This window comes from Apteryx rowi, unplaced genomic scaffold, assembly GCF_003343035.1.
Source record: "Apteryx rowi isolate R43461 unplaced genomic scaffold, aptRow1 scaffold_437, whole genome shotgun sequence".
NCBI classification, from domain to species: domain Eukaryota; kingdom Metazoa; phylum Chordata; class Aves; order Apterygiformes; family Apterygidae; genus Apteryx; species Apteryx rowi.
Genome location: NW_020450691.1, coordinates 221254 through 236505, shown reverse-complemented (window position 1 = coordinate 236505; position 15252 = coordinate 221254). Strand labels below are relative to the sequence as shown.

The 15252-nt window shown below is 36.6% G+C and overlaps 1 protein-coding gene across 1 annotated transcript in view; it reads left to right on the top strand.

Moving 5' to 3' along the window:
• The first annotated feature begins 2037 nt into the window (after window positions 1-2037).
• Window positions 2038-15252, top strand: part of MBP (myelin basic protein) — a 104075-nt gene continuing 90860 nt past the window's right edge. Inside the window, exons 1-2 of the mRNA XM_026076704.1 lie at window positions 2038-2308; window positions 10533-10607. Of these exons, the coding sequence (XP_025932489.1) occupies window positions 2222-2308; window positions 10533-10607 (162 nt within the window). The 5' untranslated portion in view covers window positions 2038-2221. The remainder of the gene's footprint in view (window positions 2309-10532; window positions 10608-15252) is intronic.

The window sequence follows — 15252 nt, the reverse complement described above, 5'->3', positions numbered from 1 at the left end:
TATGGGAGTAAGCTTTACCTCCTACACACATTTTGTATGCTCATGTTGCAAGACCTTTAGGGAACTTGCATCCTCACTATCTTTGCATCTTGTCTGGCCTTATGACTTTCTCTTGGTTGAGGCTGTGGGAACTATCACAATTTTAATGATTATACTTGATACATTTTCATTTTATTTTAATGGCATTCACTTAATAAAAGTAGAATAGTTTGTCCCCGCAGCTCAGAAGCGTAACTTGTTCAAAAACAAACTATTCTTGTGGCAGGTGCAGTGAATACTGCCTTTTAAGACTACTGAACTTTAATAATAAAATGGGAAAGACAGAATAGGCTTTGAGGTGTATTTTAGTGTTCAGCTTTGAAAGCAAATAAGCTGCTAATCTCCTTATTACAACACAGGTTTTCTTATGCTTGAATTTACTCCGTTATTTTGTATTTTGTCACATTGCAAGATTTTGTAGGGGGGGGGTTGTTTGTTTTTTGGGTTTTTTTGGTCCACTGAATAAGATACAAATGAATGCTGAACTACGTTGGAAAACTATCCTAAAGAAACTGTTTTTTGACCTGACACATTCCTTTGTTTTTCTTTTAACGTGAAATAAATGCCCCAGTTTTCTTTTTAATGAAAGGAAAGGAAATAATTGTGACTTGTGTACATTTTGTACATTCTCATGTCCAAATAGAAATTTTTTCCTGGGACTGTCATTGTTCTCTTTGATAGCTATTTAGTAATGATCATTTCTATACTGCCTTTTTACAAAGCCTGTGTAAAGGTTGCAAAAGCTACAGGAGTACATGACAATAAGATTTAAATAAAACTATACAATGCACTAAAGTAATTGTTAAAGCACATTGGAAGAAGCACACAATTACAATAATTGTAGCAGGGTGATGTAAAGACTTAAGTGGTCTCTCATGCAGACTTCGGTAGCAGGATTGCTGCTGTTACTCATTATTTAAAATTCCAAAGTGCGACAGCTCACAGCTTAGTGGCTGTAACCTGCTGAGCCTCACACCTAAAGCAATCAAGGCTGATATACCTAGACTAAAATTCCCTTTGAAAAGGAGATAAATTTGTTTATTTTGCAGATATATTAGTCCCTTTCCCATTTACAGTTGACTTTAGCAATGAGTATTTTCTGTCCCTCTGTTTAGAAAGGAAAGTAGGCTATCATACCATTGAGGGAGAAAATCCCAATCTGTTGTAATAATATCTGTGTTGCCAGACTGGTATCCACAAGCTCAAAAAAATTGCTTCCCTCCAGCTTGGAAGTCACTGTGTTCTCAAATTAGTTTACTGATTGAGAAGTAGAGGAATTAGCAAGTCCTTACTGAGGCTTCATGAGGTGCCTGTCACTTGCAACATACATAGCAAACCTTTTTCAAGCTTGTTTGTATGTGTGCTGATGGGCTACAGATAATAACAGTAACCTGTCAGAAGGTAAAATGGATTTTTCCCTACTTTGTTACATGTGTTAAGCACATTCACAAACCAGAAAATTTGAGGACTRAGTTTCCATGAAGTCACTTAAAAAGAAATTGCTTTCAGAACATAATTTCATGCATGAATGCTCAGGCAATCAGGCTAAAAAAAGAGAAGGCAAAAAGGGGGGAAGAGCATAACACAGAGTGAGGAATATGAGCATATTGTTAAAGATGCAATTCTTCATGTTGAAAGAGGAAAAACTGGGTTTTGTGCATCTTTGGCAGTGCATTTATGGGCTGGGAGAGCCCTGGCTTTACAGCAGTAGATTTAGCCAAGAGAGTCAGCTTAAGGTATGGTGAAAAGTCAGAGCCTTTCGTAATAGCTATTTTTATGCCAAATATGATAGAGGGGCATTTGTAGGAAATCCACCTCTTGGTTGATATGTTTACAGTATAAATGGACTATGTATGAAGTCAGAACAGAGGGAGAAAGGTGGAGCAGAGAGAGGTGTATGGTTTTTTGTTTTTTGGGGTTTTGGGTTTTTTTGAGTTATTTAAATGAGAAGGATGTAGTGGTTAAATGTTTTGTCACAGCAAAGTTAACGGTGTCTGGAGAGGGTGAATCATCTTCGTGTCCCATCTGTCAGCCTGTTGAATACAAAAAGATAAGAGCCTGCATACAGTGCCTTTGATTCATGTGCATTTAGAACTGCAGGTGTGTGTTTTGTCATCAGTCACTGCAGTGTGTTAATGAAACACTGATCATCAAAGTGGCTGTGTTCCCGGGGAAGCCTCGGATGACCTTCCTCAGAACGGGAGAATATACCGTTCACCGTTTGGAGAGGACTTCTCATTTTTCTCAGACTGGAGAACAGAAGAAAATTGTGAGTCTTCAACTGTGTCTTGTTCTTGTTTTCATAGTATCTATTCATTGTTATGTGAAAACAGACGTTAGGTCTCCTCTGATCTCAGAGGACCTTAATTTCAAAAACTGAAAGTCACTAAGTAACAAATAATGGTGCTTGTTTATATGGTTTCTTCGTTGCTCCCTGCTTTTTCCCATCTAGTACTGGTAAGGTTGTTACTTTGGCCTGAATTCTCCATGCTTCGAAATTGAATTTCATTCTTCTTTTCTTTCTTTTCCTGATTAATGCTACATTTATGTTATATATTCTTGTGTACTGGTTTATTATTATTATTTTTTTAATATTTTAGCATTTAGGACAAGTTTGTGACTTTTAGCTATGATTTACTGAAGCTAAGAGGTGAAGCACACCTCTGCAGAGGTATAATCTGAAAGGAGATAGCATATTTTAGAAACAATGGTAGTGGAAGGTGACAGTCTTAGGAGTCTACTACATATCTTTACAGTCTACAGAAGGAGGTTATGATGCATCTCTTAGCCACTCTCTATCTCTCTTTTTTTCATTATGGAATTTATTTTACTACAGTGACAAATTCTTTTGTCCCTGGAGCACACAGGTGTTGGGGAAAAGCCACTGATGATCACGTGTCTGATCCTTTTCGGCAGGTTGGGGAAAAATTGATGCTTGTTCCTAGTTTTTATAGTCCATGCAGACCTAAACAAAGTCCTCCATCTTTCATAATAAAAAAATTGGCCCTTTCTTATGGGATATCTGAAAGGATGAAAGGTGAAGGTGTATTATATGTCTGATATATATTAGCATGTAGGCATTATGTATCAATCCACTGTAATTGTGGGTGAATGCTTTCTAGAGTTTCTGTGCAATTATAGATGGATTATAACAAATACTAAAGCATCAGTAAACAATAAAATAATCTTTTGTAATGGATGATTATATATTGTCTGTTTGGAAGACCCAAGACATTGGTAAAGACAGTGTGTAGCAAGGTAAGTGAACCTGCTGATTTTGCAGAATGAGATGAGAACAGAGGACTTGATTTTAATTTGATATTAGGGCACAATTTCCTTTTTGAAACAGGGTCAAAGGATGTGAATATTAGGCAGCATGGTCCTCTCTGCTCTCTGGTTTGTGAGTGAAGGCACAGGGGGTGTACAAGGGAAATTCCCTTCATGTCAAGTGTCTGAGGTGTAGGTGTTGCAGTAGAAATAAGGACACAGTCACCAGCAGCAGAGCTGGAAGGCGGGACGGTGTGGTGGTGGGGCTCAGGCATGCAGGGGGCACCCGTGCGTTACCCTCGAGCTCTGGGGACGATTGCTAGCTCCCCTGTCAAGCATATTGGCCTCTCTCTTAAAGTGGAGATAATTCCTTATGACCCTCCAGGCGGATTGTCACACAGTTCATAATACTCCACAAATCTTTTGTTTTGAAGACAAACAGTGACCATGTGGTTAATACAATTTGATCATAATTGTTCAAGATTTGTGTTTGCATCAGAGAGTAAAGCATGGATATCAGCATGTGGTAAATTATGTTAGGTGAGCATTTATCTGTTCATGAAGGGAAGCAGAAAAGCCCTGTTGAGAAATTTGTTTTAAAATTTTATCTTTTCTTTGTCTTAATGGGGAGGATGGAGCTAACAGTGTTTCAGAAAAGAAAGTGGAGAGGGCTGAAGGAAGAAGAGAAAAGCAAGAGAAGTCTGAGTTACAGGAAGTATACATGTTTTAACTATTTCATTATGATTGTTTTTATAGATTATTATCCTTCTTGTTGGAGACAGACAGAGGAAAAATGTGAACAAAGCAGTCAGAAAAGACCTTAAAAATTCTTGGGTCCTGTCTGCTGTGCTTAACCCATGGCATTTTTAAGAAATAGCTTGCAATAGTGTTCTTTCTCAGAATATCATCTACCCAGGGGTGCAGCCTTTCTGCTGTGTCATAATGTTTGAATGAAGTTATGCTGATTGTTGAATGATTTTGGTATCCTTTGCAATGAGACATGATGTTAAGTAAACTACTGAGCAAGCACTAGGGAGTCCAGATACCTCTTTGCTACTTGCGTAAGTAGCATTTCAGATCTTCACCCGTCTCTTTGAAGGGTAATATTTTAGGTGTGGGTTCATTGCTTTTGTTAGAGCTAAGGAACATGCAGTTGTCTGTAAACATGAAAATTACTGTAATGTCTAGATAGACCAAGAAGAACAAGTTTCTATTATGGAAGGCACTGTATAAACATAACTAAATACATGTATTGGTAGTGAACTCCTGGTGGCTTTTCTGATTAAAAAAATTATGGTTGCCACTAAAATCCTAGTTTTGATCATTCACATGACTGACATCTTATTCCAGATATACTGCATTATATTTTCCTTTTAGAAAGGGTTGCTCAGAGAAGTACCGTTGTGTAAGGCAAAAGCAAAGTATGGTGTAATCTAACAAGTATTACACACTTTCATGGCTAATAAAAAAAAATTAAGTTCAGATTAAATAATGATGAAACTTGTAAGGGATTTAAAGCATTATAGTTTATGAAATAATTTAACAGTTGAATTAAAAGGGCAGGACTCCTAGGAAGGAATTTGCCCATGAGGCAGGTTACCTTTATTATGTGGTTGGTTGCATCTGTCACTGAAGTATCTGACTGCAGCTACTGGTGGAATTAGCGGCAGGTCACTCACCTGATCCATCTGGAGATTTTTCTTCCATACGTTAGAGTACCAGAGTACCACAGTAAGGGAATTCTGAATAAACAGTTTACATGTGCCCAGTATCTTGATCTGTTCTGAAAGAAGGCTGAAGTGCAAGCTCTTTCCTTCTAAAGATGTATATCACACTGAAAGCCTAAAAAACCCTCAGACATTTCCAACTAGGTGCCAGCCAGTTCTAAGAAATACCTCAGCTTGCTTCCAAGCAAGCTGCATAACCTGGACCAGATGTCGGAAAAAACTTTTCTTTGTAAGTCACTTTGCTGGGTAAGCTTGTAGTTAGAACATTAATTTTGGCAGCCTTCTAATGTTGTTGTAAACAGAATTTGCACATTTCTTAAAGGTAATTTAACTCTTTTTATTTTGTCTAATAAAATAAGGATATAGTAATAAAGTATTATTTTTATTTGGAAAAGAATATTCATTAATTTGGCAGGAAAAGTTTTAAGTAAATTCCTCAAATGTTTTTATTTTCTATGGTGACTCTTCCCATGAATGACTAAGAGCATAAGCACTTGGTAAACGTATCTAGCATTGTAGCTGCACATCATTATTCACCAGCATCAGTCTGTGGTGAATATGTATTCCTAGACAAGGTAGTAATTATGATTCGATACTTGTAAATATGTAAGTACTTGCATACCTTTATTATTATGAGTAGTTCTGTTGAGTCACACACTTAAGTGTGTGGGAGGAGGTAGGATCAAACCCTTATTTTACATAACTAAATTGCTCTTTGAGGATAATACTTAACAATCCACTTGCAGCATCCTGTGATTCACATTTATGAATTTTAAAACTAGGTAACCATTAATGTTCAGCAAAGGCTCTCTAGGTAGATTACTTTTGTAATTCCTGAATTGCTATGATTCATTAGTTGTCACTGTAAACTAGCTCCTGGGTTGAAATTTGTGTGTATTTAGAATGTAGAAAAATTATGATATTCTGTTAGATATTATAGGAGGAAAATAGACACTATTAGTATCTGAGGATTACTAGTATTAAGCTTTTCTCAGGGTCCCTTCAGGGGAGGGAGAAAACTCCATTTTTTTAAAACTGCATAACCTGAAAAGAGTAACACCATTACCTTTCTTGGTATATTCAAAAACTTTGAAAGGCAGAAAACTGTTTCTTTAGTAAGACTTCTAATTAACTTTTAAATCATAATTTAAACCTTTTTTACAAGATTGCATGGGGAGGGGAAGTGGAGATGATTAGATCCTCTTTATTAACTACAAATACCCATTTAATATCAGCAGATGGCCTGCAATGGGATAAAATAATCATATGTGTTTACAAACCCCTGTTTTTAATCAACTATTCAGTTGGAGAAAAGTAAGTTGCATTGTTTTTTATTTTTATTTGATTGGCAGATAACAGGGAAAAGTTTATCTCTTTGAGTAAGTTGGACGGGGGGCTGTTTTTTTTGGTTTTGGGGGGCGCTTTCTGTCATGAAGAAAGCAGAAAAGAGAGCTGGGCCTGACTTMTCTCAAGGTTACCTGCTAGACTGACCCTGTAAGGAAGATAAGTTGGTTGGAGAGGCCACTTTATTTTATTTCCCCAGGTGGAATCCCTGGGGAATCACTTAAGGCGGTGTGGGACAGCTTGGGTTGTTTCTGTGTCAGCCTTTTTTTGGGCAGTGCCAGGGTTTTGGCAGCAAAGCTGGTTCAGCTCGTTGCTCGGTGGCAGGACAGTGCAGAGACTGTGGGGTAGCTGCTGGCAGAGGTTCGCACTGGCTGTGTACAGCTTGGTGGTGTGAGGCATTCATTTCATGCAAAGGGGTTGTTGGGTAGCAGAAGCATTTACAGCTGGGCCCTCAGTGCCATTAAATCAGTTTATTAATGTGGACTGTCATTTCCTGTGCCTCTAGGACAGTTTTACTGTATGGAAACCAGCAGGTTTGACAGGGAATTGTATAGGCGGACTGGTATGGTATTGGGATCCTTGCAGATCCACTTTGTGACTTAAGCTTACATGTCGAATCTCGTATCTCGCAGGAAATATGAAACCTGAGTTTCATCGGGAAGGTTTAGGACAAACACTGTTGGTGTGGTCATAAGCTTGATCTCATGCTCAGGCCTATTTTGGAATCTTATTATTAAGTGATTCATGCCCAATTTGATGAGGATTACTGCAATTCTACAATGCTTCCAGAGTAGTTTTGTTTTTTCTCATTATTTTGGAGCTTCATGACTGTTTTTGTGGCTGTTTATCTGTGCTAAAGCATGTATGGATTCCTATGCAAACAAGAATATTGGTCAGCTGAATGATATTTGTTAGTGACTAGCAGCAGCTTCTTGAATATATACATAGCTGCTTAGTCTGGCAACCTATATGTTATGAAGGTGACTAAAAAGAAAATACAAATCTTCTTCCCTGTCAGATTTTTTAAATAGTTGGCTATGTGTTCCTACAATGATTATACAATGAGTAATCCTATTGAAGTGACTCAACTCATTGCATACAGATAAGAACACGCATGAACTGCGCAGAGTGTGGTCTTCCTAGAACAATAAGAATTATAATCAGTTTTTAAGTCTTAGCAGCAACGGGTACTTGCCTCCTGAAGTGAAAATGACCCATGTTCTCCATTTTTAATCAAGTGAGGAGGCATTCTGCATAAGTGTAAAGAGAAAAGTTGGGTCTTTTTATCTCTGAATTATTTTAATGTTTATATGCCTTGTGTATACATATGTTTTTACTTCCTAGTCAGATGTCTACAGAATACTTTGCACTATGCATTTCCACTTTTAGATCACTTCAGATTTTTTGGAAGTTCCCCCCCCCCCCCCAAAGAGTTAACTTGCAGTTTTCTCCATTTAATAGGTAGCATGAAGAATTCCGTAACTTCTAGAAGCAACTGGCTGGTTGCTTTTGTCCCTTTGAAAAGTAGCTTTATCTCTTTGTGGGGAATTTGTAGCAAGCACCTATAGCAAATTTATCAACTTGTGTTTAAACATCTGTGTTCATTTATGCATGAAAAAGATGAAGTAAAATCTGATTGCATTAGTGTTTAATTTCTAGATACGAAGGGTAGATCATATGAATTTTAATCACATGTTGTCCCTGTGACGTATTCAAAACAATGTAGGAAACGGGAGTGCAGATTTATTTGCTTAATCAAATACCATTAGTTTTCAGCTTTTTAGTCTCTTCGTATAGATAAATCTAATACTCAGCCCATGTGCAGGTGAACTGACCATACTCCTAAACTTCTGAACAATGTTGTGGTTTTCCTTCCTCCAAGCATTTTTTTAATTCTATTCCATATGTAATTTATTAGCATTAGCTGGCTTTCAGTGTGCCATTTTGTGTGCTTATCTTTTTTTTTTTTNTTTTTTTTTTTTTTTTTTTTTGCTTTGTTTGTGCAGATATTTGAGAAGAAAATCAGCCTTATCATTTGTAGCTATCTAGGTTGTAACATAACGGAAGTGTTTTGTTTATTGTTTTTGTTTTCACTAGCTAACAGGTATTTTTCAACATTTATCTGGCCTAGTTTCACATTGTGGAACAAAACCATTGTTCGTCTTTGGTATCTTGTTTGGTATCTTGATATGCACTTTGGTAGTGCAGAATTGGGATTCTGCTATGCTCAGTGTTTTATGGGAACGGGATGGTTGTTCTGAAAGCTTTACTCTGAAGAAACCAAGGAGAGAAAGATGAGGCAGGGCAGTGATCAGAACAGTTTGCAAGTTTTGTGTTAGTTCCAAAGTCTATTTTCTTAAATGTATATTGTAGTTCGATAGTTATTGTTTCTGTATATGACTGGAAGAGGTTTCCTGTAGCTTTTCCATCTGATATTCTGCTTATGTTGCCAAGTAGGCAATGTCAGGGGTGAGCTGTCATTCATCGTTTGTAGAGGAGAGGCCAGTCTGAGCTAGTTCAGCTCTGAAATCCAGTGTATATGCATTTATTTGTATTTTTCATGATAATTTTCATAGTTTCAGGAAAACACAAATTGTTTGTGCTGATTCTTTCTGGTGGTTAACAATTTTGAAGACTATATTTTTTTCTTCTAGTCTTTTATAGGATGGATAGCCCTGTTTTAAAACTGTTATTCCAATTTGCCAATAAATGCTACCTTGCATAAGCTTAATGAATGGTTTTTAATTTTTCCTTTGTGAGGCATCAGAAGTGAATATTAGTGGGGAATTGTTTAACAGATACAGCGACATGTGGCAGTCAATTTTAGAGTGACTGGAATTCAGTGAATGGTAGATTGGATGCTGTAGCACCTCATTCCTTTGAAACTTTATCATCTGAGGAAAAAACTAAATAGTTCTATTAGTCTCTCCAAAAGTTCAGTTAAGAGACATGATAGAATTGCTTTTGATAAAGCACAAATTTCTGTGATGGAAGATCATAAGTAATCAAAGTCTCTATCCTTAGGAGTATCCTTTGGTACGCAAATCCACCCATGTAGCTGGGGGATTATAACCATGTTTTCCAACAAGCATGACTAAGCGAATAGCCTAGAGTTCACGCATTTTCTACTGTAGTAAAGGTCTGTTGTCCTTTTCTCCCAAACCTTTGCATAAGATTGTGCCTAACAAAATAACTTAGCCATCTGATAGTGAGAGGGTTGTGCAAAGGTTTCTGACACAAAGTTTTATAACACTATGTTTATAATACTATTGCAGAGTAATGAAATATTACTGTTAGCCCCAGAAACTGAACTTCACGGCTGAAAGTTCAATCCATAATTCTGAGAGGAAAATATCTGCTTGATACTTCTTTTTGTATGTAGTTTTAAGTTGCAGGGCTTTAAATGCTTCCTTGCATTGCATTTAAATCAGCTGAAGGCAACAACTGTGTATAAGATATAAAAACATATGCTTCTATGAGAAGAAATATGAGCATAACCAAAAGTGTCAAACAAAAGCTGAAATTTGAGTATTGTGGTTTAACCTATGTCAGGTCAGTTAAATCAGAGATACAACAGGATGAGCCAGAAAATACAAAGAAAGGGTTGACACTCCATTCTTCCGCAGCTTGTCATGAAAGTGTGTGCTATAAAGAACATATCCATTCTCACCTCCACAGCAAATTGCTAGCAGTTCAGTGTGGGGTTTTTTTACCCAGTAATTGCTGTTTATATAATAGCAAATGTGAATTCTAAAGAATTTATTTGATCTTTTATAAAAGTTTATAGATACAGATCAGTTGATAGATATTACAGTGTTTCGGTATTTTAAACATAACGTTGAAAGAGATGGCCTCTACCTAATTTCTACTGCAGTCTTGGCTTATGTGCACATTTCCCATTAAACAATTTTTACTTTTTTTTAATTTTTTTCCTTTTTAGAAGAAGGAAAGCTTTCTGGTGTTGCTTAGATTTGCAAAACAGACCAGATAAGCATTTTTTTTCCTTAGTCTTTTAAAGATCTTACCCTGAGCTGTAAAAATTCTAATTGTACAAGAGCTGTCTTTTTGTTCTGTGTCAGATAAAATTTAATTTGTGTTGCAGTATAAAGGTTTCAGTATTGGTTTCAAAAATGCTATTTTGGTTTTATTTTTCAGAGTTTGAAGTTCTGGTGGTCTGTCATGGGGAACCATGTAGGAAAACGAGAACATAGCACTGAGAAGCCAACCAAGGTAAGAGTAGAAGATAGAAGAGGCAAGGCTATTTCAGAAATACATATGTTATCAAATACATATTATGTAGTATGTAAATGTGTTTACAAAATTACTTTCACCATTACTCTTCTACAGTTATCATTATAATATACTTTAAGAGGAGAAGGTTCTGTATGGGGTATACCCAAATTGGGATTTTGCTGTGCTAGATTTAATGAGAGATGTGGTGTTTTCATGCTTCACATGTCTATCAGATAAGAAGCTTCTCAGTCATGGTGGAAATGAATGGAATGAGCCTCAGAAGAAGGAAACTGGAGCAGTTTTTAAGAAAACAATTATCTGAATAATATTCTGCTGGTTGACAGCTTTCTATTTTGGCTGTCGTTGGCTATGGCTAAACATTTATCCACAAGAAAAGAACTGCATGAAGACATTAAAATATGAGAGTWATAAAGAAAAAGATTTTCAGTCTTGAGTGATAAGCTTTAAAATCTCCTCTCCAGTAAAAAGAAAATAATTGTCAAAATTTCATTAGAAGTTGGTATTGTTTTTCAGGCCTCTGATGACTGTGTTTTGTGCTATATATTTTTGACACTGTGTATTGTAGGAGTCAAAGGCTGTTTGCCTTGTGATAATACCTTGCTTTTTTGTTTTTCTAAGTTGTACAGAAGGAATATTCACAGAAGTCTTTACTATAAAAAGTAAAGTTGCTTCTTGTTATTAGCTATTGCAAACTTCCCTCTTCCCAAGCCCCACCCAAAAATATCAGTTTATGGTCTGAGCCCACACTCTAGAAAGTTCTGTGCTTCATCTGGAGGAATACAGATGTTTTGCTTTGCTGTGCCACAGATGAGCAGCCAACCCCAAAAGGTGAACAGGCTGGAAATCATATAGCTGCTAGCTCTTTGACATCTCCTTTTGGGAAGGAGAATGTTGGAAAATCGGTAAGGACACTGGAAGGAATAAGGAGAAAACAGCAGGAAAAGAGAATGACTGGCTACGCGTGTTTTTGTTTTGTGTATGTGCAGTGCATTACAGAATGGTGTTGTGGCCCTAAGGTTCAGTTTCAATGAAAAAAAGTAATGTGTGCCCCGAGTTGCAGTGGATACCTCAAGGCTTCTGGTTACTTCCCTTCTAGGAAATTGTGTTGTCATCATCCTGCCACATTGAATGCACCAAAGAGATATATTTAGCCAAATATTTCAATTATTTTCTGACCAAGTTTGTGAGATCCTGCAGGTGTGATCTGGCAGGTATACTGAGCTCGATGGGCTGTTGTGCAGTGTGTATCCACTGCTTGGGGTTTCTTTGAGCACAAAATCTTCTCAGAGAAACACATTATAACTTTTCTCCCACTTTAGGATCACATGTGTCTGACACATCTGGGTGACAGGTGGATGAGTTGTGTCTGGCACATGGATCCTCAAACTAGAAAGGATTCTTCAAAGCAATAGCAATGGATGTAGTTCCTGCAGTGGTGAGCATAAGGTAGGTGAGCATGAATCTTACAACTAATACGTAAGACAGGTCTACAAGGACATGGATTGTTTGAATTCTTTCTTTTGCCCAACTAGTCCATACAAAATGCTGTTTCTGCAATCAAAAAAACATTTGTTTACCTAAAATATTTTTGAAGGTGGAGTTTATTTCTGTTTAGTAATATCCTCTGTCCCTCACACATCATCATGTAAAAATAAAACATAAGCCCAAACTGAAAAATAGGAAATGCTTTATCAAGATCTCCCTTTCTGTACCTAAGACAATAATCATGTTGCAAGAAATGATAGGGCCACAGATTTAAAGTCAGGAAATATATGGTTAAGGTGCTACTATATATTCTGCGCAACCAGTCAATCTTGATTCAGGTTTTACAGGCTGTAGTAAAGTTCTTAATGGTAGTAGTAGCCGTATATCATACTTATTTTGTTTTTGTTTTTTTTTCTTTTAAACTAAAAACTCTCTTTTCTCATTGTTCAGCTGCATAACTGCGAGTTAAAATTGTTTTCCCAGCAGTCTTGTAGTATGATACGGGAGACAATTGCTGAGGACTTGCAGAGACTGTAATGGAGATGAGGAACTGCTTCTCCTTGCTCTTAATGGCAGGCCTGCAGTTAAAGAAGCTAACATTTCATTAAGGGGCCTTCTAAAATTCATTTCTTGAAACTTCAGCCTGGTTGCAATTTTTCTGTTCCCCCAAAATATAATACAAAAGGAGAATATCATCTTAGACAGCTCCTTTGAACCAGTGRTACCAGATTTTCTGCACAAACACTGTACTGGGTCCTGAACTGACAGACCGGTTCTCAAGATAGCTATTACATGTATGGTGACTTTAGAGAAACTGTTGGCAGACTGTTGCAATCATAACTCTTACTTGTCCAATAAATGTCCTGTAATACATGACAGCAATTACTATGTCCTTGAGTTGACATCTACCTTTGTTTTATTTTCAGTAAATTTGGGTATTTAATTGGCAAAATTATAGACAGAGAACCAGAAAGTAATTAATTCATTAAATTTTTGTCATGAAACCAAAATGCTTTGAACTTGGCAAATTTGCAAAAGACGACACAATGGCTTCTCATGCTGTCATGTTTCTTTCAAAATATTGTTGTTATCTAGATTTATAAATATGCCAGCCTATAATAATTATTTCATAAATAATGCGGAGAGATTGTGTAGCTAATTGGATGCTTTGAAAACAGATTATCAATTTGACCTAAATAAGGAGGAAAATATTTACAACAACCCACGTTTTACTCAAAGCAATAACATATTCTGTCTCATTTTCTTTTAGATCTTTCTCTTATATTTCCTATGTCTGCATTTTTAATAGTTTTTGTAAGATACATAAAAGCTATTCAGTGAATCCAGCAATTTCTCTTGTTTCTTTTTACTTTGGATGGTTTTAGACTTTGCAGTCTTGTTAATGCATTACTAAATGTATAAATCTTTATCTTAAACATTTCAAGTTTATTTAACTTTGTTCTTAGCATTAATATTTGGGTTTAAACTTACATAAATATATCTAGGAACAACAACAAAAGGATGGGCTGTTCCCCATGCCCTGACTTTCTTTAAAGACTCTGAGAGCTAAATGTAGAATTTATGGAGTGGATGACTAAAGTTTTACTGGTCTTCATTCTGAGCTGTAGTTTGTTCTGTGTTAATTTGACACCCTTAAGCTACAAATTGCTGTGTGCTCCTCTAGAGTAGCTAAAGCTGCATTAAGTATTGTGCTAGCTCAGTTCTCTTCAACACTCCTTTTTGGCTGTCTCCCTCAGAGCATTCTGTACAGCGTATATACTGCCATCAAAAAATCACTGAGCCGCCTTAGTACCTAGCAAAATTGCCTTGAATGTCATTGTTGATTGTCCAGGAACACGGGCTTAGAAGGAACAAGGTGGTCTTTGTCTCAGGTGTGCTAGAGCAAATACCAAGTGCAGTGAGTCCACACAGCCTGGTTTCTGCGTGCCTCAGGTCACATAGTGCTGGTGGGGCACTGGAAAGCAAGCTTGTGACCTATAACAGAAGATCAAAACCCACATCCCTGCCTCATCAAAGGATTGCTCAGGAAGCTTAGATGAGCCTGGAATGTGTTAGATTATTGGAAGTATTGGATCATCTGCCTATTTTCTGTCCTTGATGTATGTTGGGTGTGCTGTAAATAAATACCAAGGAACCGAAACCAACTGTTACCTCTGTTACCTCTTTAGAACTTTGGGAAATGTGTATTTGCCACAAAATATTACTTTTTCACAGACAGAAGTTGAAAACAGATGTAGTAATAAAGCATACAATCTATAGTTTAATATTTTGTTTGAACTATAAAACCATCTGTTAACAATGATCAAGTCTTGCTGTGTAATAAACATATGCCTTTAATTACCCTATGTACCTGGATTCTGTAATATGTCACAGTGGTTGATTTGATAATTTTGGAAAACTAACTGGTCTCCAGCATTTAAAGGGAACCCTGCGCAATTGGGTTCCACTTAATTGCTACAGTGAACATTGATATAAAAAATTATGACAATATAAAATAAATCAGATGGTTACTATTCTAAGTTTTTTTTCTTTTCTTCCCTCCTTTTTGTCCCTGTTCATCTTGCTAATGTTCAGAAATCTTGTACCTTGGCCAGTCTTACTCTTGATAACATTGATAGAAAATTTTATGGCTGTCCCTGATGAGAGAAAGTTGAAATTCTGAAAAAGGCTGGATCAGTAGTTGTAATGTTCACTTCATAGACACTGAACAATCTGCAAGCAAAAGGGTTTTTACACTGATATCCTCTGATGCCCTACTTCTCAGTGCTGAGACTGTTTAAAGACATAAACCATCTTTGTGGTTTGTACCAGGTGCTTCCTCTTGGTATGCATCATAAAGTATCAAGAAAGGAAAAAACAGATTAAGTATTTTTTTTTATTATTAATTGCTCTCAAGTGTTATTTTTGTAAGATAAAAAGGGTTTTTTTTTTGTATGTGCCGTTTGAGAGATGCTCGAATTACAGATTATATGGATTTCGATGTCTGGGAAGGCTTTGTGGGATATACTTTTATTGAGAACATTTACACATGTTATTTGATTTTTTTTTTTAATATGTTTAAATACAGTAGTCCTGTTATCACACATAATCAGTGTAGACCTTTCGCTTTTTACAT